This window comes from Hypanus sabinus, chromosome 3 (assembly GCF_030144855.1).
Source record: "Hypanus sabinus isolate sHypSab1 chromosome 3, sHypSab1.hap1, whole genome shotgun sequence".
NCBI classification, from domain to species: domain Eukaryota; kingdom Metazoa; phylum Chordata; class Chondrichthyes; order Myliobatiformes; family Dasyatidae; genus Hypanus; species Hypanus sabinus.
This window is the reverse complement of record NC_082708.1, coordinates 11450581-11477951: the sequence shown is the minus strand read 5'-3', so window position 1 is coordinate 11477951 and position 27371 is coordinate 11450581. Positions and strand designations below refer to the sequence as shown.

General features: G+C 42.7%; 1 protein-coding gene across 1 annotated transcript; it reads left to right on the top strand.

Moving 5' to 3' along the window:
• Positions 1-27371, top strand: LOC132390713 (uncharacterized). Its single transcript, XM_059963269.1, has 4 exons — positions 1-125; positions 14634-14975; positions 15639-15751; positions 26431-27371. The coding sequence occupies exons 1-4, from the start codon at positions 80-82 to the stop codon at positions 26620-26622; spliced, it is 693 nt and encodes a 230-aa protein (XP_059819252.1). The 5' UTR covers positions 1-79; the 3' UTR covers positions 26623-27371.

Below are 27371 nucleotides of genomic sequence, written 5' to 3'. Positions count from 1 at the left end.
CAATTACCGCTGAGGTTGAGACACAAGTTTTCTTAGACTCTGCCAAGTTTCATTGCAGAAGGAGGAAATAATTTTGGCAATGTTTTCTTTAATGGCATTCATGGCTACAATCTCAGGCTTAGCAGGTAAAAGTAATCCTACTTTCTTTTCACTGTTGTGTCTGTTTGATTTTTATTTAATTTACAAATTAATTTACAAGTTAGAAAGAGGAATGGCTTCACTTGGCCTGTCACTAAAATATTTCCACAACCGAGGGACTCACTTTCAAGGACTCTTCATCACCTGTTCTCAATATTTATTGCTCATTAATTTATTATTATTCCTTCTTTCTTTGTGCACTTGCAGTTTGTTGTCTTTTGCACACTAGTTGAACGTCCAAGCTGCTGCGGTCTTTCATCGAACCTATTTCGAATATTATTCTATTATGGATTTATTGAGTATTCCTGCAAAAAAAAATGTCCGGTTGTATACAGTGACATATATGTACTTTGATAATAAATTTACTTTGAACTTTGAAATCAGTGAGATTAGAATGTAAATCAAGCTATGTGCACTGGTTTGGAAGTCTCAATGGGACTTATTTCTGTACCTTCAGAACTGAGAAAGAAATTGTCTTGATTTACAAATTACTTCTAACAAATCCCTCAAGCGTATCTCCAGATATGTTGAATAAGCTTAGGATTTTAAAAGAAAGCACACTTGTTTGCTTGTACATGGTCTCTCCGTACTTTGTCCATTATCTGTTTATTTCCCACTACCATCAGCATAAATATAAAAAGTTTCTGGACCTCATCACTAACTCATCCAAATTACCAAATGCCAATTTCATCAAAACTTCAAAATATATAACAAATTTTAATGTAACTTTGATTAAGTTAGCAACATTTTCTACGATTTGTTATTTTATTTCATTGCTAACAAATAAGTTGATCATGTAATTTACAATTCAGGGGTTTCTAACCTTTTTTATGCCATAGACCCCGACTATTAACCGAGAAAACCATGGGCCTCAGGCTGGAGACCATGGTTTATTTCGGCTATTATATACCAATATATTTTTGTACACACAGGGTCATATGCCCTTAGAATTATTTTCTATCCTGAAATATTATTTCTTTCTTTTTTGTTTTTTACCTCTGGCCACTGTTGCTTGGTCAACGGTGCTTGTATCATTAATGCAGGATCATTCTTTGCAGAGTTGTGGGAGGTTAACATGAGCCGCTTTTAACTTTTCACAAGCAGACTGGTCTTAAGGAAGGTCTTCTGGGCAGCTGGAGACGTTGTCCCAGGGCTGAAATGGCTAATACCAGGGTGCATAATTTTAAGGTGATTGGAGGAAAGTATTGGGGAGATGTCAGAGTAGTGAGTCTGTGCTAGGGTGGAGGCTGAGGCAGATACATTAGGGGCATTTCAGACACTCGTAGATATTAGAAAAATGGCTGGCTATGTAGGAGGGTAGAGTTAAATTGATCTTAGAGTAGGTTAATATGTTGGTACAACAAACGTGGACTGAGCTGTGCTGGTGAGGTGGAGATACATCTCTATCAAAGGAGATGTAAGGCGCTCCTTCCCACTGCTAGCCTACAAATCACCCTTGGGCAAAGTTTAACACCTACTTAGCCCACCCCTCCCCACAGAGCCCTCTGGTCAGGGTGACGTGAAACCATGGGAGTAGGTGGTGGATGGTCGTATGAGCAGCTGGTGTATTTGATTTCCTGGTTAGGCGAACACTGACACCAGGCAAAGAATCTCTGAAGAGTATCAATAATGGCAGGGGTCACCTGTCTTGTAAAGACACTGCCAAATGAAGAGGTGTGTGGGATGGAAGGGCTAGACTGATCTCAGTGTGGGTTCATATTTCGGGAAAACTTTGCAGGCCGAAGGACCTGTACTGTGCTATAGTGATCTATGTTCCATGAAATTTGAATATCAGCATCGCAGTAGTATCAAACTTCATAGGGTTGTCTGACGGAGGGTATAAAACAGGCAGTAACTGGCACTACTTTCAAGAATAGTCTACAAAGATAAAAATCAGAAATCACTCTGCGAATTTGATGGCACCTCTCCCAATCTGCCACAGAAAGCCAAATAACTTTCCTATTGCATTGCCCATGATCAGAAAAAGCAGCGTGTATTGCTAAAATATATCAGGCGATCATTCAGTAAGTGAGTGGCATTTTATGTAATGAGGTTGATTTGTCGACAGTACGGCGAGCATTCATAAAAACAGCCACTGAATTTATCCAAGCAGAATTATTTCTGAGGAGCTTGTTCAGGGAGAAAACTTGATCATATTTACAGAGAATGGGTAGCTGTGTTTCTTTCTGTCTGTGAGAGAGGGGGAGAGGTAAGAAAATGAGAGGTAGAGAGAGAAACAGAGAAAGAACAAGAAAAGTGGACAGAAAGAGAGAGGAAAAGTATGTGTACTAAGAGAGAGAGAGATAGAGATCAGGATAGATAGAGGGACAGAGACAGAGGGAGAAAGATAGATAGACAAAGTGTGAAAGAGAAAGAATGAGTGAGAGAGAAAGAGAGTGAGATAGAGATTGTGGTAGATAGAGACAGACACAGAGGGAGAAAGATAGACTAAATGAGAGAGAGAAAGAATGAGTGAGAGAGGTTGCATGAAAGAAAAAGAAAGAGATATAGAGATCAGGATAAATACAGAGAGATGGACAGAGACAGAGGGAGAAAGATAAACAGAAAGACAAGGAATAAGTGAGAGTAGAAGAGAGAAAAAGAGCGAGGTAGAGATTGGGATAGATAGAGACAGACAGAGACAGGGAAAAAGACAAACAAAATGAGTGTGAAAGTGAATGAGAGAGAAAAAAGAGAGATATAGAGATCGGGATACATAGAGACAAATAGACAGAGACGGGAAAGAGAAAAGACAGACAGAAAGAGTGAGTGTGAGTGACTGGCCAAAAGAGAGAGAGAGAATGAATAGCTGTGTATTATCAGTTGTGGCAATAATGTCATTTGTAGGTGGCATCAAAAAGATGTGTGCCAGTCACAGAACATGGTTTGATACAGCCTTTAGTCATAAGCACACTTTTTATAAGTATCAGTAGATAGTCACTTGTGAAGGAACTGATTTTTTTTTCTAGAGATGAGCAACGTTCTCATTATTTTATAAGGGCCAATTCCGATACCTCCTGGGAAATGCTTTGATTCTTTTGGTCATTTACTTGTTCACATTTCTTTTTTGCCACCACAGATCCAGGTCAATGCAGAGGCAAGAGTTAAATTAATCAAGTGGTTGACTGTTGGTGCAGGTACAGTGAAAGACTTTGTCTTGCATGCTATCCATGAGATAGAGCAGTGCAAGGTACAAAGCGGAAAACAATAACAGAATGCTACACAAACACAGGGGTTTCTGCAAAGCTATTCTGCAAAGATTCTGCTAGTCTGCACGTTTTTTTAAAACTTGTACTACTTCAATGCACCGTTGGCCGGTATAGGCAGTACACAAAACAAACTTTTCACTCTATCATGCGACAATAATTATCCAATTATGTCTTTATTGTCATGAAATTGTGAGGAATTGTGAGGACACGATAAAATCAGCATCACACTTGGAACGTTGTGTTCAGTTTGTAAAGTTAAAGTCTGTCCCGAGCCTTACAGGCCAGTGCTTATGCCAATTTCCATGGCGTGAAGCAACAGAGTACAAGACATCCCCCTGGATAGGATGAGGTTAACCCCCAGCATTTTGCCGGTACTCATTTTCAGCTGGGTGGACTGGAGCAATGTGTGTTTAAGTGCCTTGCTCAAGGACACAACACGCCACCTCAGCCGGGGCTCGAACTCATGACCTTCAGATCGCTAGTCCAACGCCTTAACCACTTGACCACATGCCTCACTGTGTTCAGTTCTGGCCACCTCATTGTAGGAGGGATGAGGAAGTTTTACAAAGGGTGCACAGGAGATTTATCAGGATGTTGCCTCAATTTGAAAACGTGTCTTATGAGGGTAGGTTGAGCGAACTAGCGCTTTTTCCTCCGAGTTTAAGAGAAAGAGAGATGACTTGCCTGAGGTGTACAAGATGATAAGAAGCACAGATTGAGTAGACATTTAGAGACTTCTTCCCGAGGGTGGAAATGGCTAATATGAGAGGGCATAATCTTAAGTTGACTGGAGGGAAGTATAGGGGATATGTCAGAGGTAGGGTTTTTACACAGAGCATTGTGTGCATGAAACACACTGTCAGGGATATTGGTAGAGGCAGATCCATTAGGGACATTTAGGAAACTATTAGACAAATGGATGATAAAAAAAATTGAGAGCTACGTGGAATCAATTGGTGGCAGGATGGAGATACGTCCCTACCAAAGGAGGTGAAAGGCCCTTCATCCCTCTGCTAGCCTGCAGGTCACCCTTGGGAAAGGTGTAGCACCTGCTTATCCCCTGATCAGAGTCACGTGAAGCTCTGGGACCAGGTGGTGGATGGTCATATGAGCAGCTGGGGTATATCACATGTCCTGGTTATGTGACCACTGATGCCAGGCAGACAGTCTCTGAAGCGTATTGATAATGGCGGGGGGGGGGGGCGGGGGGTCAACACATCTTGTAGAGCCCAGAAGAATTGTGATCACAATTCTATCTCCTTTGTCATAGCATTGGAGAGGGATGGGAACAGGCAAGTTAGAACAGTTGTGTACAGTTCTGGTCACCGAATTATAGGAAAGATATCAATAAATTAGAGAGAGTGCAGAGACGATTTACTAGGATGTTACCTGGGTTTCAGCACCTAAGTTACAGGGAAAGGTTGAACAAGTTAGGTCTCTATTCATTGGAGCGTAGAAGGTTGAGGGGGGATTTGATTGAGGTATTTAAAATTTTGAGAGGGATAGATAGAGTTGACGTGGATAGGCTGTTTCCATTGAGAGTAGGGGAGATTCAAATGAGAGGACATGATTTGAGAGTTAGGGGGCAGAAGTTTAAGGGAAACATGAGGGGGTATTTCTTTACTCAGAGAGTGATAGCTGTGTGGAATGAGCTTCCTGTAGAAGTAGTAGAGGCCGGTTCAGTTGTGTCATTTAAGGTAAAATTGGATAGGTATATGGACAGGAAAGGAGTGGAGGGTTATGGGCTGAGTGCGGGTAGGTGGGACTAGGTGAGATTAAGTGTTCGGCATGGACTAGGAGGGCCGAGATGGCCTGCTTCCGTGCTGTGATTGTTATATGTTATATGGTTATATAGAAAAGCATTTAATTGGAGTAAGGGGAAATATGAGGCTATCAGGCAGGAACTTGGAAGCATAAATTGGGAACAGATGTTCTCAGGGAAATGCATGGCAGAAATGTGGCAAATGTTCAGGGGATATTTGCGTGGGGTTCTGAGTAGGTACCTCCCAATGAGCCAGGGAAAGGATGGTACAGGAACCATGGTGTACAAAGGCTGTTATAAATCTAGTCAAGAAGAAAAGAAAAGCTTACAAAAGGTTCAAAAAACTAGGTAATGATAGAGTTCTAGAAGATTATAAGGCTAGCAGGAAGCAGCTTAAGAACGTAATTAAGAGAGCCAGAAGGGGCCACGAGAAGGCCTTGCGGACAGGATTAAGGAAAACCCCAAGGCATTCTACAAGTACGTGAAGAGCGAGAGGATAAGACGTGAGAGAATAGGACCAATCAAGTGTGACAGTGGGAAAGTGTGTATGGAATGGGAGGAGAGAACAGAGGTATTTAATGAATACTCTGTTTCAGTATATTCACTATGGAAAAGGATCTTGGTGATTGCAAGGGTGACTTACAGCAGCCTGAAAAGCTCGAGCATGTAGATATTAAGAAAGAGGGTGTACTGGAGCTTTTGGAAAGCACCAAGTTGGATAAGTCACCGAGACCAGACAAGATGTACCCCAGGCTGTTGTGGGAGGTGAGGGAGGAGATTGCTGAGCCTCTGGTGATGATCTTTGCATCATCAATGAGAATAGGCGAGGTTCCGGAGGATTGGAGGGTTGCGGATGTTGTTCCCTTATTCAAGAAAGGGAGTAGAGATAGCTCAGGAAATTACTACAGGAGTCTTACTACAGTGGTTTGGTAAATTAATGGAGAAGACCCTGAGAGGCAGGATTTATGAACATTCAGAGAGGTATAATATGATTAGGAATAGTCAGTATGGCTTTGTCAAAGGCAGGTCGTGCCTTATGAGCCTGATTGAATTTTTTGATGATGTGACTAAATACATTGATGAAGGAAGAGCAGTAGATGTAGTGTATATGGATTTCAGCAAGGCATTTGATAAGGTACCCTATGCAAGGCTTATTGAGAAAGTAAAGAGACATGGTATCTACCAGGACATTGCTTTGTGGATCCAGAACTGGCTTGCCCACAGAAGGCACAGAGTGGTTGTAGACGGGTCATACTCTGCATGGAGGTCGGTGACCAGTGATGTGCCTCAGGGATCTGTTCTGGGACCCCTACTCGTTGAGATTTTTTATAAATAACCTGGATGAGGAAGTGGAGGAATGGGTTAGTAAGTTTGCTGATGACACAAAGGTTAGAGGTGTTGTGGACAGTGTGGAGGGCTGTCAGAGGTTACAGCAGGACATTGATAGGAGGCAAAGCTGGGCTGAGAAGTGGCAGATGGAGTTCAACCCAGGTAAGTGTGAGGTGGTTCATTTGGTCAGTCCAATATGATGGCAGAATATAGTATTAATGGTAAGACTCTTGGCAGTGTGGAGGATCAGAGGGATCTTGGGGTCTGAGTCCATAGGACACTCAAAGCTGCTGCGCAGGTTGACTCTGTGGTTAAGAAGGCATATGGTGCATTGGCCTTCATCAATCATGGGATTGAGTTTAAGAGCCGAGAGGTAATGTTGCAGCTATATAGGACCCTGGTCAGACCCCACTTGGAGTATTGTGCTCAGTTCTGGTTGCCTCACTGCAGGAATGATATGGAAACCATAGAAATGGTGCAGAGGAGATTTACAAGGATGCTGCCTGGTTTGGGGAGCATGCCTTATGAGAATAGGTTGAGTGAATTCGGCCTTTTCTCTTTGGAGCGATGGAGGATGAGAGGTGACCTGATGGAGGTGTACAAGATGATGAGAGGCATTGATCATGTGGATAGTCAGAGGCTTTATCCCTGGGCTGAAGTGGCTAGCACTGGAGGGCACAGTTTTAAGCTGCATGGAAGTAGGTACAGAAGAGGAGGGGTAAGTTTTTTCCACAGAAAGTGGTGAGTGCGTGGAATGGGCTTCTGGTGATGGTGGTGGAAGCAGATACGACAGGGTCTGTTAAGAGGGTCTTGGATAGGTACATGGAGCTTAGAAAAATAGAGGGCTATGGGTAACCCTAGGCAATTTCTAAGATAAGGTCAAGTTCAGCACAGCTTTGCGGGCTGAAGGCCTGTATTGTGCTGTAGGTTTTCTATGTTTCCAAGAAGGCAAACCACTTCTGTAGGAAAGTTTGCCAAGAGCAATCACGGTAATGGAAAGATCCTGATCGCCCACATCATACGACATGGCACATAATGACGATGACGATGTGGGAGTAAAGGGTTAGATTGATCTCAGAGTGGGTTACAAGGTTGGCTCGACATTGTGGGCTGAAGACCCTGTACTGTACCATAATGTTCCATGTTCCGTGCTCTATGTTCTGTATCCATGTTCTATGTATGTGACAATAATAACTCAACTTACCAATTTAGAATGCAGAATAAAGTGTTACTGCTCCAGCGAAAGTGCAGAGCCAGCAGACAAAAAGGTGCAGAGATGTGATGAGGTAAATTGTGAGGTCAAGGGTCCATCTTGTCATTCTAGGGGACCATTCAATAGTCTGATAACAGCAATAGCTGTTCTTGAGCCCGGCAGTGTGTACTTTCAGGGTTTTGTTTCTTCTACCCTGCAGGAGGGGAGAGAAGAGAGAATGTACGGGAAAGGTATGATCTTTGATTGAGACCTGAAGAAGGGTCTCAGCCGGAAACATTGACTATTTATTCATTTTCACAGATGCTGCCCGGCCTGCTGAGTCCCTCCAGTATTTTGTGGGTGTTGCTTGGATTTCCAGCATCTGCAGTATCTCTTGTGTTTATGGTCTTTGAATCATTGGCTGCTTTGCTAAGGCAGCAAAAACTTGGAGAAAGAGTCTGTGAAGATCAACTTAAAAAAATATTTTAAGTGGAACATTGGTGATGCTTTTACAACTACAGACACCATATGAGGAGCTTTTGATGGCTCCGGTCTGTGTTCGCTAGAGTTTATAAGAATGAGGGAGATCTCATTGAAACCTATCAGATATTGAAAGGTCTGGATAGAGTGGATGTGGAGTGGATGTTTTCTATAGTGAGGGAGTCTAGGACCACAGGGCACAGGCTCAGAATAGAGTGATGTCCACTTAGAACAGAAATGAGGAGGAATTTCTTCAGACAGAGGGTGGTGAATCTGTGGAATTCATTGCCACAGGTGGCTTGGAGGTGTAGTCACACTCTCACTTTCTCCTCTCAACCTTGCAAGCTAATCTTTCTTAAGTCCCTGAGAGCTATTTTTGGTTGTTGCTTCAAGGTAAAATTTCTTGACTCTTTTTTCTCTTTGTTATGACACGTAAGAGACCACTTAGCATCATGATTCCGGGCACTGTCATTTCTCTCATCTCCCCAAACTAAGTACCACTGTGTGAAAAAGTCCTTCTTCATGTTCCCTCTAATCCTCTTAATCCTCAGTATAAGCCAACACCCTCTGGTTTCTGACATCTCTGCTGGTGGGTGGCGGGGTGGAGATATGTTTCTACCCAAGGAGGTGTAAGGCGCTCCTTCCCTCCGCTAGCCTGCAGGTCACCGTTGGGCTGCTTAGCCTCCAATCGGGGTCACGTGAAGCCATGGGGGCAGGTGGTGGATGGCCGTGTGAGCAGCCGGTGCATATCACAAGCCCTGGTTATGGGACCACTGACACCAGGCAAACAATCTCCGAAGAGTATTGATAATGGCTGGGGTCACCTGCCTTGTAAAGACACTGCCCAGAAGAAGGCAATGGCAAGCTACTTCTGTAGAAAAATTTACCAAGAGCAACCCTGGTCAACATGATCACCCTCATCATACAACATGGCACATAATACTGATGATGCTATGAGTTTTTATTGTGTTACCATCCACTCTATCTATTCCTCTGACTTTGTACGCCTCTATCAGGCTCCCTCCCTCTCTGCTCTAAAGAAAACAAACACCGTTCATCCAGTTGACATATTCTGTCCCAGGCAGCATTCTGACCAGTTGCATCACCCTCTGGCACTTACTTACTGCCTGTTATACCACTGGCATTTAGGGCAGCAATGAATGTCCTCCATCTCTAGCTGTATAGGATTCTTCATTGCTGTTTCCATAACAATTGTTTTTTGACCAGTCAGGGTTGCTAGCCCTGAACCAAACCTGAAGGACTCTTAGTCTGACCTCTACCCTTTGACCTGTTTGGCATGGGTGACCCTTCCAAGAGCCAAAGCTTAAAGCCCTGGCTCCAGGCAACAGAGCTCCCCGGGTCATTCAGGGACACACAAGTCTCCAAACCCCCACAGCAAGGTTGTGATCTTCTTGGAGGGCCGCCACCACCTGATACGGGGGGCACCAGTGCATAGGGTTGAAAGAAGCAGCAGAGTGTCGAGCCCCCTCCATCATGGGCACAACCCCCCCCCAACCATCGAAGGCGTCTTCAAAAGGCGCTGCCTCAAGAACGTGGCATCCCCCCATGAAGCATCCTTGCCATCGGGACATGCCCTCAGCTTCTGAATGGACAGTGATGAACTAACCCGTGAACGTTAACTACCTCACTAGTTTTTGCTCTTTTTTGGACTATTTATATATAGTATATTTATTATTATTTATATTTTTGTTGTGTGGATTACAGTCACAAGGAAGTTTAAAGATCTTTTTCGTGAAAATTTTGCCAATCTTTCATATACTATAAAACAGAGCCTGTTACAATGGTCACCTCTATCTATGTCTTTGGTAGGTCATATTAATGTTGTTAAAATGTATGTTCTCCCTAAACTTTTATATTTATTTCAATCAATCCCAATTTTTATTCCTAAATCTTTTTTTGATTCCTTAGACTCTATTATTTTGTCATATCTGTGGAAGAATAAGCGCTCTAGATTTAATAAAGTTTATCTCCAAAAATCTAAAAAAGAGGGTGGCATGGCTTTACCTGACTTTCGTTTATATTATTGGGCAGCCAATACATGTTGTGCTACCTTTTGGTCTTTTTTCCATGGCCAACCCGAGTGCCCTAATTGGGTGGCAATGGAGTTGAGTTCCACTAAAGACTTATCTATTTCTGCACTTCTTGGCTCTATACTCCCTAGTAGCTTGTCCAGATTAATTGTTAATCCTCTTGTTAGACACACTTTGCGTATATGAGCTCAGTTTAGGAAATTTTACGGTTTCCATGGTTTTTCCTTTTCTAGCCCTATCTTACATAATCACCTTTTTTTACCTACTACGTATGATTCAGCATTCCATGATTGGTATAGGAAGGGCATTAGACATTTTGAAGATCTTTTTATTGATAATCGCTTCTCATCTTTTCAACAGCTCTCTGCTAAGTTCAATCTGCCCAATGCTCATTTTTTTAGATATCTCCAAATTAGACACTTTAATTCCTAACTTCCCTGAAATGCCTGAGAAAAATGTTATGGATTTATTTCTTTCTATTAATCCACTAGGTAAAGGTTTAATATCATTTATTCGTGATATATTAGCATCCTTACGACATGCCCCTGTGGATAAAATTAGAATGGCTTGGGAGCATGATTTAAGTACCTTCCTATCTGATGAGACTTGGGACTCGATATTCAAATCGGTTAATTCAACCTCTCTTTGTGCTCGCCATTGCCTTTTACAGTTTAAGATTGTTCATAGAGCCCATATGTCTAAATCTAAACTATCTCGATTTTACCCTAATATTAGTCCTCTTTGTGATAAATGCAAAAGGGGCGAGGCGTCTCTCATTCATATGTACTGGTTTTGTCCTAGCTTGGAGAAATTTTGGAAAGATGTCTTCATAACATTATCGTATATTCTGAATCACCACCTAGAACCTAACCCTTTAATTGCTTTGTTTGGTTTTTTGGGTGAGACAGATTTACGTCTGAGTTCGACTAAGTGTCAAATATTATCTTTTGCTTCTCTCCTGGCTAGACGTTTAAACCTCCTTAGATGGAGAGATGTTGCCCCGCCCACGCATGCTCAATGGCTTAATGATATTACGTCCTGCTTAGACCTTGAAAAAATTCATTACTCAGTTCTTAATTCGGATATAAAGTTCCATAAGGTCTGAGTACTTTCATAACCTTCCTCTTAACTAAGGTTTTTTTTTCGGTCCCTCGCTTTCAGCTCCTTTTTTTTTGGTAGTAGGCATTAATATCTTCTGTTGCTAAGTGTATTTACAGTCTTGGGGGTTTGAATGTCCTGATTTATATTCTCTATATTGTGTTGTGGTTGGTCTGGAGTTTTTTTTGTTGCGGGGCTTGGGGAGGATACTAACTTTACATATCTTCAATTTGGGTGCTTTCTCAATTTTTTTTTGCATTATATTATTATTGTGTGTTTATTTTTGCACTGTATTAATGTTCTTCATTTTGATCTGGGGTTTTTTTTATCTGTAGCAATGTAGAAAATGTATAAAAAAACTAATTAAAAAAATATTTTTGTTGTGTATTGCACTGTACTGCTGCCACAAAAGAACACGTTTCATGATATACAGGACTGTGCAAAAGTCTTAGGCCCATGCTGCATATATAGTAGGGTGACTAAGACTTTTGCACGGTACTGTGCTTGTCAAAGTGATGCAAAGAGCGAGTTTGTAAAGCTGGAGGGAGCACAGTAAGTTGGGAATGGTGAGGGTGGAGCACCGCGGGAGAGGTGTGGGATAGGTGGCAGAGATGGAGTGTCAGGGGGTTGACGCAGGCACAGACACGCCCAGACCTGAGCCACCAGGCAAGGTCATTTAATTCCAAACAATCGGTTTAGTGATCATTAGAGAATGCTTCTCTGGTGCTTCCTGGTCCATCCTCTCTCCCTTCCCCCTTTCTCAACCATGATTCCCGTCTCCCTGCCCCCTTTCCACTCTCAGTCCACAATAGAGACCCATATCAGAATAAGGTTTATCATCACTCACACATCATGAAATTTCTTTCTATTTTGTGTCAGCAGTACAGTGCAATACATAAAATTACTACAGTACTGTGCAGAAGTCTCCGGCAACCTCGCTGTATATACGTGCCTAACGCTTTTGCACACTACTGTATGTCAGAGATTATTAACCTGTGTCTGAATCTCTTCTCCTTACTTGCATCTGGGAGAGAGTTACAGGAATCTGAAGACCCACAGTCAGTGTTTTAGGAATGTCCCTTTTCTCTCTGCCATCAGATTTCTGAAACTCATGAACATGACCTCACCATTCCTCTTGTTTTCTATGTAGTTATATTTGCAGCTTGTGGTAATTTTTATGTCTTGCAATGTACTGCTGCCACAAAACAACAAGTTTGGCGACCTATGTCAGTGATAATAAACCTGATTCTGACTGATTCTAGTGAATTTCTTCTGTGCCTTCTGTCGTGTAAGTCCTACCCTCAATCACAAGATGCACCACCTCACACATTATTACTGTAATTAAATTGCCCAATTTAATTAAGATCATAAGATACAGAACAGAATAAGACCATTTGGCCCATCAAGTCTACTGGGCCATTTCACCATGGCTGGTCCATTTCCCTCTCAACCACATTCTCCTGCCTTCTCCATAACCATTCAAACCATGACTAAACAACAACTTATCAACCTCTGCCTTAAATATACCCAATGACTTGACCTCCACAACACCCTTTGGCCACAAATTCCACAGATTCACCTCTCTCTGGCTAAACAATTTTGTCATCATCTCCTTTGAAATGAATGTCTCTCTATTCTGAGGCTGTGCCCTCTGGTGCTAGACTCCCTCACTTTAGGCAACATCCTCTTCACATCCACGTCCATTCTATCTAATTAATTATGGTGACATAGTGGTTAGCACATCCATTAACAGTGCCACTGATTACCAAATGGTGTTTGATTCCTGCCACTGTCTGTATTTTCTCCCTGTGGTTGCTGGTTTCCTCCAGGAGATCCGGTTTCCTCCCGCATTCCAAGAGGTAGGGTAGGGTTGGTGAGCTGTGGGCATGCTATGTTGGCGCTAGAACTATGGTGACACTTGTTCTGAAAATCCTCGCAGATTTGATTTGACACAAGTGATACATTTCACTGTATGTTTTGATATACATGTGACAAATAAAGCTAGTTTTTTATCTTTATAAAATTAGGTTGCATTTACCTTCACTCCAGGCCACATTCAATCTCACCCTGTAACTTAAGTCTATTCATCTCACTATCAACCACACCACCAATCTTCATGTCATCTCCTCTTAGTATTTCTTCCACATTCAAGTTAAAATTTTTAATATGCATGATAGTCAGTAGTCCCAGTACCAACCCCTGTGGTACATCACTGGTCACAGGATTCCAGTCACAAGCGTAACACTCCACCATCACAGACACACAAGAGATTCCACAGATGATGGAAATCGTGAGCAACGCACAAAAAGTGCTGTAAGCAGGTCAGGCAGCATCTACCCTCTGGAGCGGAAATAAAGAGCTGATGATTTGAGCCAAGACCCTGATGAAGGTCATGCTCTCGTCTCACTGCTGCTATCAGCACGGAGGTACAGGAGCTTCAGGTCCCACATCACCAGGCTCAGGAAGTTATTACCACTCAATCATCAGCGCGGATAACTTCACTTACCCCAACACTGAACTGATTCCACAACCTATGGACTCACTTTCAAGGACCCTACAACTCGTGTTCTCAGTATTATTTATTTATTGTTATTCATCTTTTGAGGATTTGCACAGTGTTTCAACTTCTGTGCGTCGGTTGTTTGTCAGTCTTTGGGGGATAATTTCACTTGCCCCATTACTGAGTTGTTCCCAGAATCTATGAACTCACTTTGAAGAACTCTTCACCTCATGTTCTGGACATTTATTGCTTGCATTTGTATAGTTTGTTGTCTTTTGCACATTAATTGTCTTTCCATCTTGTTGGGTGCAGTCTTTCATTGCTTCTATTATATTTCTTTATTCTACTGTGAATGACTTCAAGAAAATGTGTTGTATATGGTGACATATAGATAATACATTTACTTTGAACTTTGGATCTCACTTGCAAACTTGCCTTGAATCTCATGAGCTCTAACCTTATATGCCAGCCTTCCATGTGGGACCTTGCTCAGGTCTCCCTGAGTCCATGTAGACTATGTCAACACACACACACCACACACAAAATGCTGGAGGAACTCGGCAGGCCAGGCAACATCTATGGAAAAGAGCAAACAGTTGACATTTCGGGCCGAGAGCCCTCTGGAGTCCTGTCAAAGAGTCTCGGCCCGAAACATTGACTGTACTCTTTTCCATAGATGCTGCCTGGCCTGCTGAGTTCCTCCAGCATTTTGTGTGTGTTGCTTGGATTTCCAGCATCTGCAGATTTTCTCTTGTTTGTGATTAAACTATGTCAATTGTGCTGGCCTTGCCGATGAACATGTTGTGCAGCATTTCACAAGATAACTCATAGTTCCATCTTCCTGCCCCCCCCCCCCCCGCCAATTCCCTTGCAGGTAGTGACAGCACATTGTCTGTGTCACAGCACCCCAGGAAAACCACCGCGTCAGTTGGAATGACAGTCATAATTGCCTGCGAGGCGCACTACCCCAACAAGACCCCACCCCAGGTGGATGTTTACTGGTACAAGGATGAAGTATCTCCACAGAACACGCTGACCATCTCTCCGCAGGACAGGCGCTGCTATGTTTGTGGCAGTCAACCCAGATGTTGTTGCATCCTGGTGCTGAGCAACTTGACTCTGAATGACTCGGGAGTTTATATTTGTGAGGTGTCCATCCCTCTGCCTCCTCCTCTTGTGAGCCAAGTTGGAAAAGGAACCAGATTAATCGTGCAGGGTGAGTAGAAAAGTCCAAAGGCTTTATTCCCAGGGGCATATCAGTACGAGGGGAGATTTGATGGAGCTGAACAAAATATTTGATGGATAGCAGGACAATGTAACATGACACTAATCCAGCAGCAGCAATCAGTGACCAGGCTTCAGTTCTGGCCACTGTCTGTAAGGAGGCTCCATGTTCTTCCCATGATTCCTCTGGGTGATCCAGCTTCCTCCCACATTCCAAACATGTACGGCTTAGGGTAAGTGGGCTTTCTATATTGGCGGCACTTGAGGGCTGCCCCAGCATACAGTACAGTGCTAAAGTTTTGGGCACATATATAGAGCTAAGACGCCAAAGATTTTTGCACAGTACTGTCTGTGAATGTGATGCGGAGAGCGAACTAGTAAGTCAAAGGATGTCGGAAATGACGAGAGTGTGCAAAGGTCTTTGGCACCCTGGCTATATGAACTTACCTGGAGATGTGAGTTCTGTTCCCCACTCCACCTCCTCTGCATCCCCACCCCTTAATGTTCCACCCTCCCCCTGCAATGGGGCAATCTGCTGTCAACTACCCTCTGATGCCCCACAGCCCACCTGCACTTGGGGTAAGTTACAGCAACCAGGATCACTGTGAGCTAAAGATTTTTCCTCTTGCTCAAATCTCCTGTGATTTCATTTCAGAGTCACAGCAACGTTCGGCTTTGGAGACTCACACCGAGACAAGACAATCGATTATTATCCCGGTCCTTTTCATTTATAGTGTGGCTGTCACCATTGCTGTGGTGGCTCTGGCTGTGAGTAACTTAAAAAAATATTTAATTTTTTTAATTATTTAAAAAAATTCAAATAAGAGAAATTCTGCAGATGCTGGAAATCCGAGCAACACACACAAAACGCTGGAGGAACTCAGCAGGCCAGGTAGCATCTATGGGAAAAAGTTTTTTCCACACTCTTTTCCATAGATGCTGCCCAACCTGCTGAGTTCCTCCAGCACTTTGTGTGCATTTACCAGAATTGTTTTTTAATAATATTAATAACTTATTTATAGAGCACTTTTCATACAGATGATGAATGGATAAAATCATACAGATTTTATACTTTCCATACAGGTGATGTGGGATAAAATGCAAACATGAAAATAAAAGACGAAACGATGTCAGATAAGAGCAAGGTTAATTAACTAGGTTTTGAGTTGGTGTTTAAAAGTGTCAACTGAGTCTGCATCCCATACAGGTTTGGATATTGAATTCCACAGTTTAGGAGCATAGTCCAAAAAGCCTGACCTGCCAATTATCATTTGAGGGAGACTGTTTAAATTTAAGAGATGGGTGGAAGAAGACCTGAGAGGTCGAGCAGGATTATAAAACGAAAACGATTCTGTGACGTCCTCCAGTCCCTGACCATTAAGAGATTTAAAAACGAGTGCGAGAACTTTAAAATCAATACTAAAAGATACAGGAAACCAATTCAGAGCATTTAGGACAGGAGTGATAGGTTCCCTCATCCTGGTTTTTGCTAAGAATCCAGCAGTGGTGTTGAAGTTTTTGTTTTGGGTGGTGCTATCAAACTTTCAGCAACACACAGGGAGCTGGAGGAACTCAGCAGGTCTGACAGCATCTGCGGAAAGAAATGGACAGACAATATTTAGACCGAGGCATTTCATCTGGACAGATTACAATTTCAGTATTAGCTTTATTGGCCACAAATGAATCGAAACATCAAAGCATACAGTGAAATGAGTCATTTGCGTCAACGACCAACACAATCGAGGATGATCTGGCGGCAGCTTCTGCTGCTAAGATGCATGCCGGCAACTCACCAACCCTAACCCACGTGTCTTTGGAATGTGGGAGGAAACCAGAGTACCCAGAGGAAAGCCACACGGTCATGGGTGAGGACGTACATACATACTCCACAGAGACAATGTCGGGTTTGAACCTGGGTCACTGGAGCTGGAGGAGTGTGAAGTTTACCACTACACTGTCATGCCACCCAAATTCTCATCTTGCCGAGATAACACCTTGCATTAATTTCCATCACTTTTCTTTCTGTTATCATTTCTCGGTAAAATAAAGAGACTGCAGTGATCATTGGACTATGATTTAGCACGAGTGACACGGCCTTATAGATTTCTCTGCCTTGTATAACTTACCACTTATCACTTCATTTTGATTCCCGTAATACAACATTGAGCGACATCCAGTTCATATTGCACTTTGAGTATTTTAGTCCCTAGAGCAGCAGGCAACTCAATAGTATAGACACAGGAAAGTCTGTGAATGCTGGAATTCCAGAGTAACACACATAAAATGCTGGAGGAACTCAGCAGGTTAGGCAACATTTATGAAAATGAATAAATAGTTGACGTTTCAAGCGAGGCCCTTCTTTATTACTGGAAAGGAAGAGGGAAAACACCAGAATAAAAAGCTGGGTGGAGGGCAGGAGGATAGCTAGAAGGTTTTTAGGTGCAGCCAGCTGGCGTGGAAAGATAAAAGGCTGGGGAAGAAGGAATCTGATAGGAGAGGAGAGTGGATCACAGAAGAAAGGGAAGGAGGAGTGGCAAAAGAAGGAGGTGATAGACAGGTGAGTAGAGGCCAGACTGAGGAATAGAAGAAGAGGGGAGGGGGACAGAATTCTCTTAACAGAAAGAGAAATTAATATTAATGGCATCAGGTTGGAGGCTAACCAGATGAAATATCGGGTGTTGCTCCTTCACCCTGAGAGTGGCCTCATCTTGGCACAAGTGGCCAACATCTATAGAATTGAAACACATTGATATATTCTTCCAGAGTTAGATTAGGATATTGGTCAGATGTGATTTGTTTTGTTTGATGTAAGAGTAACCAGATCCTGAGTCCTAATGGCATTGAGTAGGCACAATACAAAATGTCAGATGTATAATTGAGTAACTGGTAATTGGATTATTATTGTCCCATATACCGAGATACAATGAAAAGCTTTGTTCTTACAATGCCATTGATACAGATCATAACATAACTATACCAAAGTAGCAAAGAGGAATAATGGAATTCAAAATATAGAACGTAGATTATTCCGTCACTCTTCAAACCCTTCAGCCCACGATACTGTGCCCACCTTTTAACCTACCACTTGGATTGATACATGGATGGCAGGCATATGTAGTGCTATGGTCTGGGTGTAGGTCAATGGGATGGCATGGACTAGATGGGCTGAAGGGCCTGATTCTCTGCTGTACTTTTCTACGACTGTACTCTTGACGCCACAGTAGCATAGCAGTTAGGACGATGCTATTACAGAGTTCAGCCCTGGTGTCCTCTGTAAGGAGTTCCTGGGGAATGCAAGGATTTTCTCCGGGTCCTCCGGTTTCCTCCCACAGCCCAAAGGCGTACCAGCTAGTTTAAATGCTCATCGTAAATTGTTCTGTGATTAGATTACAGTAAAAGTAAGGGCATTTTTTAAGGAGTTGTTTGGCAGTGTGGCCATTCGGCCCATCGAGTCTGCTCCGCCACTGTATCATGGCTGATCCATTTTCCCTTTCAGCCCCAAACTCCTGCCTGCCTTCTCCCTGTATCCTTCATACCCTGCCTAATCACAAATCTATCAACCTCTCCTTTAAATATATCCAATGATTTGGCCTCCACAGCTGCCTGTGACATTGAATTCCACAGATTCACCAGTCTCTGGTTAAAGAAATTCCTTCTCAACTCCGCTCTAAAAGGACACCCCTCTATTCTGAGTCTGTGACTTTTGGTCTTAGTCTCCCACCACAGGAAACGTCCTCTCCACATCTTATCGAGTCCTGTCAATATTCCATAAGCTTCAATGAGATCCCTTGTAGATCACAATATACTCTGTTAGCCCGGAAATGCCATCTTCCTTCATGGATCGCCTAGCAGGGATTCACTAACATTGGAGCTCCAGTGACTCAAGACATATCCTGACCTTGGGTGCTGTCTGTGTGGAGTTTGCACGTTCTCCATGCGACCACCTGGGTTTCCTCCAGACGCTCTGGTTTCCTCCAACATCCCCGAGGCAAGCGAGTTTATCTGTCTCCTGCACATTACACTGTGAAATTCGCTGCTGACACCGACAGCCAGCACAGTCCGAGGGTGTGCTGGGGGCAGCCCACAAGTGTTACCATGCTTCCGGCACCAACATACACAATGCCACAGCTTACTACGCCTTTGGAATGTGAGGAGAAACCGGAGCACCCAGAGATTTGCCCAGTGAGCCAACGATGAGGTCATGAGGTGGAAAATATGGAATATCTTTCCAGCCAGATCTAAAATAAGATTTGTAAAATTGTTGAAATGGAAAATCATTACTACACAGCTGCTGCTGTCAAAGTGCTGCTTTGCTGCAAAATGTGTTTAATCTGATATCTTATTTGTATTTAAATATTCGCTGTTACTAAATTTATTCTGTTCCTACTCCAAAGGAAGCCTTGTCACTAAATCATTAATCAAACCTTTTCTTTTCCCTAACGTAAACGGAAAATGCTGTGAAAACTTAGCGGCACATCTGCGGAAACAGAATCGGTTAACATTTCAGCTCTGGCAACCTTCGTCTGAGCTGGGACGGGGAGCTCGTCTTCATTAGACATAGGAGGTCTATAGGAAAAGGTCCCCCTCAGATGCTCTCTAGATCTCTTCCCTATTAACTAATAATTGACAAGCACCAATCACTGTTCACTTCTGAAAATTAGTGGGTCGAGCAGCATCTGTGGGGGCGAGAGGAAGTAGACCTTCGCCACAGGTCCACGTCACTGGTTTTTAAGTGCAGAGCAGAGGCTAGACTTCTGCTAGACCTCTAATTTCCCCAAATACCTTTCCCTAAACCTTAACCTGACCCCTAACTCCTTTTTTTATCCCAAGAGGGGAGCACAGTGGTTAGCACAACACTTTACCTTACAGGCGACCCGGGTTCAATTCCCACTGCCGCCTGAAAGGAGTTTGTACGTTCTCCCTGTCACTGCACAGATTTCCTCCAGGAGCTCTGGTTACCTCCCACAGTCTAAGGATGTACTCATTAGTAGGTTCATTGGCATTGTGAATTTTCCTGTGATTAGCCTAGGATTAAATCAGGGATTACTGGGTGGTGTTGCTTGAAGGGCCTGTTCCATGCTGTATGTCAACAAATAAATCAATAAATAAGACCATAAAACATAGGAGTAGAATTAGGCCATTCAGCCCATTGCATTTATTCCACCATTTGGTCATGGCTAATTTATTTACATCAAGAACCACTTTAAATATACCCAATGATCCCTTTACCCTTTACACCTCCGATTCCTGAATTTGAAATCTGTTTATTCCTTTATTCTGTGTTGCCCTGGTTCACATCTTTACTGTTCTGCTGTGGGTATTTCATTTAGCGGCTCTGTTCTGCTTTCAGCCTGTTTGGGTTACTGGGATGATGTGGAATGTGTGCCATCCACTTAGCGGGAGGTTTTTCTTGGTGAGGGACAATAAGGTTGGTCTTGGTTTTTTGTTCGAGAGGAGATGAGAGAGAAGACGCTGGGGAGAACCAGTTGTATCGTACGATCCGGTGGGAGGCCTGTTTGTTTGAGACGGATTGTGAGCGACATTCAGAAGGTGGTGTGGGCTTTCACGTTTACCGAGGGCCCAGAGCGTGAGAGACAGAGAAGTTCAAGACGAGCTCCAACTTGTGCACATTAGACTGTTTAATTAGAATGGATCCTTTTGTTTCTGTTATCCTTTACTAACCCTTTCATTAAGTTAATATTCATAAATATAATTCCTTTAGTCATATGCAGTGCACTGTCTGTTATTCCGTAGAACTAATTTGTAACAGAGTAGCAAATTGCACAGCATCCACACTAACCAGGGTTTGAGTGGGATCTCACGAGTTTGGCAGGACTTGAGGGTGTCTTCACTAGATTTATGTAGCCGAGGAAACCCGGTGCTTCCTTCTACCAAACTGCAAGGCCAACCACTTCCCTACACTAAATTTCATCTGCCGCTTCTTGGCCCATTCTTCAGTCGGAATGAATCATACTGCAGGGGAACAGTCATTCAGCGCAACTCGTCCACAGCGGAGACTCAGTCAATGCCGGTGAATAGTGGTGTTCCACAGGGGTCGGTGTATGCACCGCTTCTTTTCACGATATATGTCAAACACTTGGTTGACAGAAATCAAGTCAAGTCAAGTCAAGTCACTTTTATTGTCAGTTCGACCATAACTGCTGGTACAGTACGCAGTAAAAATGAGACAGCTTTTTTCAGGACCATGGTGTTACATGACACAATACAAAAACTAGACTGAACTATGTAAAAAAAACAACACAGAGAGAAAAAAAACAACTACACTAGTCTACAGACCTACCCAGGACTGCATAAAGTGCACAAAAACAGTACCAGCATTACAATAAATAATAAACAGGACAATAGGGCAAGGTGTCAGTCCAGGCTCTGGGGTATTGAGGAGTCTGATAGCTTGGGGGAAGAAACTGTTACATAGTCTGGTCGTGAGAGCCCGAATGCTTCGGTGTCTTTTCCCAGACGGCAGGAAGGAGAAGAGTTTGTATGAGGGGTGCGTGGGGTCCTTCATAATGCTGTTTCCTTTCATTCCCTTTCATTCTAAAGCATAGAGATTGGGTCATAGATACAAATACATGTTTGCCCAGGAGCAATGAGAAACTTCCTTGTCACAGCATCACAGGCACAGGGCATCATATAAGCAGCACTCACAAGAAAAACAAATTAAGTATAAATTATACCTAATTTTTACAAGAAAGGTCACAATTAGAACAAAAGTGAAGTTCGTTGTCATATAAAGTGATCAAGTGATTCTCGTGTTGCTGTAGGTATTAGGGTTGTATCGGTTGGCTCAGGAAATGAATGGCTGAAGGGATGAAGCTGTTTCTGAACCTGGTGGTGTGGAACTTCTGGCTTCTATACTTCCTGCTGTGAGAAGAAGGCATGGTCCGGATGGTGGGGATCTTTGAAGAAGGATGCCTCCTTGAGGCAACACCGCCTGAAGTTATGTTCAGTAACCTGGCCTCCACTGATGATGTAGGACAGTTGACGGGCCATTCAGCCCATCATACCTGTGTCAGCCAGCTCTTTGATAGAGCGATCCTGTTCGTCCCACTCCTGCTGAGTCCCCTTTCACCTGCAAATTGGCTTTCTTTACAGAATTTAGCTCTTCTGGAAGCTGTTACGAGATCATGACAGCTCACTGTGTTTAAAAAAAACTCATCCCATTTCTGTTTCCTCTGCCAACAGATGAGAATCTTTAGATTTCTGCTGTGTCTCTCATTGCCAGTATATTAATCACCCAGTGTCTGTATGTTTAAGTGTTTCTCACATCTGTACGAAATTTGTAAAAGAAACAGTCGTAACTGGCGTGCGTCTCTCCCTCTCCACATCACTCTGAAAGGAAAATAATCTTTAAAGGGCTTTACATTCAATTGCTTTCACACATTTTTTTTAAGATCAGCATTATTTGTCACATGTACTTTGAAAAATTGAAGCATACAGTGAACTGGGTTGTTTGCATCAACAACCAACTCAGTTCGAGGGCGTGCTGGGGGCAGCCAGCAAGTGTAACCATGCTTTCACGTAAACATGGCACGCCCTCATCTTACTAACCCACACGTCTTCAGAATATGACAGGAGAACGTAGCCCCCGGAAGAAACACACGCGGCCACTGGCAGAACGTACAAACGCCATATGGATCATGGCGGGAACTGAACCCCAGTCGCTGATGGCTTAGTAAGGGTTGGTGAGATTTTGGTGCCAAAGGTAAGTTGACACTTTGGGGCTGCTTCAGACAGTGCTGATCCTTGACACAAATGACACAATTTACTGTACGTTTTGATGTACATGTGATAAATGAAGCTATTCTTTTGATCTGTGTCTTTGATAAATAATACATTAATAAAGTATATAAACTTTAAAAATACTCCCAAAATAAAAAATTAGATACACACTCAGTGGCCACTTTATTAGGAACCTCCGGTACCTAATAAGTTGTTTACTGAGTGCGTGTTTGTGATCTTCTGCGGCTGTAGCCCATCCACCAAGTTTAATGTGTTGTGCGTTCAGAGATGTTCCTCTGCACACACCGTTGTAATGCACGGTTACTTGAGGTACTGTTACCTTGCCGTCAGCTTGAACCTGTCTGACCTTCTCATGAACTAAGTGCTTTCACCCACAGAACTGATGCTCACTAGATTTTCTTTTTGGTTTTCACACCATCCTCTGTAAACTGCAGATTGTTACATGTGAAAACCCCAGAAGATCAGCAGTTTCTGAGTAATTCAAACCACCCTGTCGAACTTCGACATGTTCTGTGTTCAGGGTTGCACTTCTGCACACCACTGTTGTAACATGGCTGTTTGAGTTACTGTCACCTTGCTGTCAGCGTAAGGCAGTCTACCCATTCTCTTCTGACCTCTCTCATTAATAAGGTGTTCTGCCCACAGAAGTGCTGCTATCTGTTCTTTTTCAATCTTTTTATTAAGTTTCAAATTGATAAGCATAGCAATAATGATAATGATACATAGAGATCAGGATTACATTAATAACAGTTAACGTGTACAAACACAGATTCCAAGTAACAAATGTAGTTTAGCCTCCCAATCTCTTAATAACTAACCATGAAAAAGATATTTTATAAAGAGAGAGAAAAAACCCAAACTAAAAAAAGCTTAACTAAAAAAAAACAAAGATTGGGCTGCCATATTTCATTGGTTAAAATTATAGTTTGCCGTTAACTCCACTCCTCTATACACGAGCAAAAAATTACTAAAAAAGGATTCAGAAAGGGTCAACTTACATCATATGAAAATACTGAATGAATGGCCTCCGAGTTTCTTCAAATTTAACCGACGAGTCCACAGTACTACTCCTAATTTTTTCCAAGTTTAAACATGCTATTGTTTGCAAACTCCATTGAAATGTGGTAGGGGGATTGGAATCTTTCCATTTAAGTAAAATGGATCTTCTGGCTATTAACGTAACAAATGCAATTAGACGACAAGCTGATGAGGATAAATGACTGGAGTCTATCACTGGTATAGAGTCCAGTTCATAGGGCTCATTTTAAAGTAAAATTGGATAGGTACATGGACAGGAAAGGAATGGAGGGTTATGGGCTGAGTGCAGGTCGGTGGGACTAGGTGAGAGTAAGCGTTCAGCACGGACTAGAAGGGCCGAGATAGCTTGTTTCCGTGCTGTAATTGTTATATGGTTATATGTCCAAGGATAAGTTAGCTCGCTTTTATTGCCATATAAATCCTATTTGTGATAGATGTAATTCTGAAGTAGCTTCCTTGACACATATGTTCTGGCCTTGTCCTCTTCTAGGAAAATATTGGAAAGATATTTTTGACGTGCTGCTATCTGGATTTTTTTTTTTGGTTTTGTTTTTGAACAATTCTCTGTAAGTTCTAGAGATTGTTGTGTGTGAAAATTTCAGGAGATCAGCAGTTTGTGAGACACTCAAACCTCCCCGTCTGGCACCAAAATTACACCACAGTCAAAGTCACTGCATCACATTTTGCTCCCATTCTGATGTTTGATCTGAATGACAACTGAACCTCTTCACCATGTCTGCATGTTTTTATCCATTGAGTTGCTGCCACATGATTGGCTGATTAGATAACTGCATTAATGAGCAGATGTGCCGGTGTACCTAATAAAGTGAACATTATGTGTAGAAAATATAGTTTATAAGACCATAAGACGTAGGAACAGAATTAGGCCATTTGGCCCATCGAGTCTGCTCCACCATTCAATCATGACTGATCCTTTTTTTCTGTCTCCTACTCAACCCCAGTTCCCAGCCTTCTCCCCATAACCTTTGATGCCATGTCCAATCATGAACCTATCAATCTCTGCCTTAAATACACCCAACAACCTAGCCTCCACAGCTGCACATGGCAACAAATTCACCACCTAGTAATTATACTTCCTAGTATCACCAGTGAGTGTTAGGACATAATGATGCATCCATACAAGATGTTGGTGAGATTTCACTTTGGAGAATTGTGGGCAGATCTTGCTGCCCAGCTATGGAAAGGATGTCATTATGCTGGAGAGGGTGCAGAAAGGATTCATGAAGATGTTAGCGAATTGTGAGTCTTTACATCAAAGAGTCTGGGAGCACAGAAGCTTTGCTTATTTTTAAGGTAGGTAGATCCTTAAGAAAACACTCGAGTTGAAGACAGGAAAGAAGGGTTAAGGAGCCGTGTTTAAGGCAGGGGTTCATATCCTTTTTGTGCCGTGGAGCCTTACCATAAACCGAGAGGTGCATTGGCCCCATGTTGGAAAATTCTGGTTTAAGCGAAACATGAGGGGGAAATTCTTCACTCAGGGGGTGGTGACAGTGTGAAACAAGCTGCCAGCAAAAGTGGTGGATGTGGGTTCGATTGCAACGTTTAAGAGAAGTTTGGATAGATACATGGATGGGAAGGGTATGGAGGGCTATGGTACACATCTGGGTCAATGAGACTAAGCAGATTAAAAGTTCAGCATGAACTAGATGGACTGAAGGGCCTGGTTCAGTGCTTAGCACTCCATGACTCTATGACATGGTTCCAATCAGAACGGCCAATACAGCAGAGTGGACTTGAAGGTCTAATTGGCTTAGTCCTGTTCTTCATTTGTATATTTGTAATCCTTCGGCAATTAACATATTGAACAGCAGTGTTTGACATAAAACAGCACAGAAACTCATTGTCTGTGTCAGATATGTTGCTGTGATGCTCAATAAATCTGATTCACTTCTGCCTGGATGTGAATCATATCCTTCCATTGCCTGCACATTCCCTGTGTCTAACAGGCTCCTAAACACCACTGCCATATCTGCTTCCAGCAACCCATTTCAAACAAAAACATCCCCTGCACGTACAGTCTCCTTTAAACCAGGGGTTCCCAAACATTTTTTATGTCATGGACCAATGCCATTAAGTAAGGGGGTCTGTGAACCCCGATTTGGGAACCCCTACTTTAAAAATTCTGCTCTCTCACCTTAAATAAATACCCTTTTAAATTTCAACACAACACTACTGTTTAACTATATGTTGTATACACATTGAGTCAACTTTTACACCTACAGAGTACTTTATCTGTTAATAATATTGTGTCAATATTATTTGATGTGCTGTGTTTTACACCTTGGTTCCAGAGGAATATTCTTTGGTTTAGCGGTATACATGCACACAGTTGAATGACAGTAAAATTGTACTTGAACTTACTTTCTTCAAAACAACGCACAAAATGCTGGATGAACTCAGCAGGTTAGGCACTGATGAAGGGTCTCAGCCCAAAGTGCCAGCTGCTTATTCGCCTCCATAGATGCTGCCTGACTTGCTGAGTTTCTCCGGCATTTTGTGTGTGTGTTGCTCTGGATTTCCAGCAGAATTTCTCCTCTTTATTCTGTTCATATTTTAAACTAATAAACTCATTTGATTGTCTGAAAGATGAAAGCACGTGACTGAGACTGTAATTAAATACTCTGCAGATCCTGATGTGTTCTCGTGTAAAGCCCAAGGGCACAGTGACCGCAGAGGTGTCCAGATGGCTGGTGGAACCACCGCTCAATTCTTTCAGAGAACATCCAGGCTCCATGGATACAGAACAGACCAGGGAGACATCCTTTCAAGAATACGAGGACATGGCACATTTCAGGAACGTGAACCAGAAGCAGAGATGAACAACAGATGGACAATGTCTTTGGCTGAGCCCAAGGGTCGACACTGGGCCGGCATGGTAGTGTAACGGTTGGTGTAACGCTATTACAGTGCCAGAAACCCAAGTTCAATTCCCGTACTATCCATCAGGAGTTTATACGTTCTCCCCATGACCTTGTGGGTTTCTTCTGGGTGCTCCGGTTCCCTCCCACATCCCAAAAGCGCACAGGTTAGTAGGTTAATTGGTCACATGAGTGTAGTTGGACAGCATGGTCTCGTTGGGCAGGAACAAGCCTGCTTCTTATCTGTATCTTGAAATAAAAAGAAAATAAACATCTGCAAAGAATGGCCATTGACAATGATTCTGTAAAAGCTTTCAGACTTATTTTTTTGTGTGGAGTTGCTTTTAAATTATGAAAAACAAGTGGTTCTGCAGATGCTGGAAATCCAGAGTAATACTCACAAAATAAGACCATTAGACATGGGAGCAGAATTAAGCCATTCAGCCCATCAAGACTGCTCCACCATATCATTGTGGCTGATTTGTTTCCCTCTCAACCCCATTCCCCTACATTTTCCTAATAACCTGTCACAACCTGACTAATCAATTACCTGTCAACCTCTGTCTTAATGCACCCAATGACCTGGCCTCCATAGCTGACTGTGGTGACAATTTCCACAGATTCACCAACCTCTGGCTAAAGAAATTCCTCCTCATCTCTGTTCTAAGTGGCTATCCCTCTAATCTGAGGCAGTATCCTCTGGTCCTAGA

Excerpts from the sequence above, each read along its gene's own strand:
- LOC132390713 (XM_059963269.1), top strand. The coding sequence starts at position 80 with ATGTTTTCTTTAATGGCATTCATGGCTACAATCTCAGGCTTAGCAG. Across the intron at positions 126-14,633 it reads TACAATCTCAGGCTTAGCAG|GTAGTGACAGCACATTGTCT; the intron begins GTAAAAGTAATC and ends ATTCCCTTGCAG. Across the intron at positions 14,976-15,638 it reads AACCAGATTAATCGTGCAGG|AGTCACAGCAACGTTCGGCT; the intron begins GTGAGTAGAAAA and ends ATTTCATTTCAG.